General features: G+C 47.9%; 1 protein-coding gene across 1 annotated transcript; it reads right to left on the bottom strand.

The window, feature by feature from the left end:
* Positions 1 to 211: 211 nt before the first annotated feature.
* Positions 212 to 1129, bottom strand: M437DRAFT_61327 (uncharacterized protein; the record flags this gene model as incomplete). Its single annotated transcript, XM_041023917.1, has 3 exons — positions 212 to 742; positions 795 to 899; positions 953 to 1129. The coding sequence occupies 3 exons, from the start codon at positions 1127 to 1129 to the stop codon at positions 212 to 214; spliced, it is 813 nt and encodes a 270-aa protein (XP_040874527.1).
* Positions 1130 to 1412: the final 283 nt, after the last annotated feature.

Raw genomic sequence — 1412 nt, forward strand, 5'->3', positions numbered from 1 at the left:
GTGTGATACCAATGAGATTTACCGAATCATCAGGCCTGCTGCCAGTACCCGGAAGCTCACAGTATCTATCTGTACTGTGGCATTTTTTAGCAGCAGAAGTACCCGATTTCCAGAGACCAGAGAACATGGCGTTCAAGGTTGGTATAGATGATGTGATGACCTGCCAACTCGTGTTAGCATCGAAATCCTGTGATCTGAGAGACATGTAGGGTCATACCCCTACACAGGCCTCGATCACTCCCCAGAGAATCAACATGGTAGAATCTCCAGTCTCTACAACCTCTCTGATCTGAATCGTGCGTACGACTGAGCAGATAGTTGTGAAAAAGCCGAAGAACAGCGAGACAATCAAACGCAGTGTTTTCTTGGAATCCACAGTCGAACGCGGTATTATCTTGGGATCCACGTTCTTAATGGTATGGAGGGCTGTTACCGGCATGGAGAACGCGATCAAGTCGCAGAGTATGGTCGCGGCCGCTGTGCCATAGAAGAGAGGGCCTACCGATAGACATTTCCCTTTGATGTGAGGGTTCCAAGCCTTTCTCACTGGTCGACAGTATGACATCAAGGCCAAAGCGATTGCTACATGGCTCAGGACGATGATGAGGATGGCTGTTCTGATTACTGTTTGCTGAATTGCTTTGCCATTGCTCCGATCAAGCATTCTCAGAGCTCCAAGGCAAACGCCGATCTTGAAGGTCATCAAGGCCGCGACATATATGGGTCGACCCGCATAGTTTAGCTAATGCGCACCGGTTATAAGGGATCCTTTGTTACAAGACAAGATTAGTTACCAGAGTGAATTTGTGAAGATCTTCGATCGGACGCAGCTCGAGCGGTAATCCTAGCCCAAGACGCGTCTGGTACACAGCAAGTACTGCATATATCACAGTGGTAGCCTGAAACCAATTAGTCTACGCTATCAAACATGAAACAAGACAGACAGACAGACCGCAGAAGTGAAGGTAGTCCAATCGTCTAGACGAAAATGTCTTGCTCTATGTGCCCGATCGTAAGCTCTGAGAGCAACGACAGCGATCATGGTCAAGACCATCACTGAACAGACACAGATCAACATGGGATATCTGCTGCGTTGATTGGTCTCCGTGGAAGCATGTTGAACCCACATTCTGGAAGTATCCGGTGTCGTCAGACGAGTTGATGTAGGCAGCAGAAGGTACAGAGCATGGGGAAGTTTCTCATTAGTATATGGTGGCAAGGTACGGACTCATGCACGAAGAGCGTCGTTCTCGCAATGCTTTTTTTTTTGTTTTGAGTTTTCATTGCCTGTGAACAATTTGCTGCTCCTAGCAAAATGTGGCGCTCTGTTGCATTGACGGTCATATTGGTCCGATAGCGCCCGCGACCCCAACAAGCAAGATATTCAGTATGATCCACCTACATACATAAGC

Source organism: Aureobasidium melanogenum (assembly GCF_000721775.1).
Source record: "Aureobasidium melanogenum CBS 110374 unplaced genomic scaffold scaffold_84, whole genome shotgun sequence".
Classification (NCBI taxonomy): Eukaryota; Fungi; Ascomycota; class Dothideomycetes; order Dothideales; family Saccotheciaceae; genus Aureobasidium; species Aureobasidium melanogenum.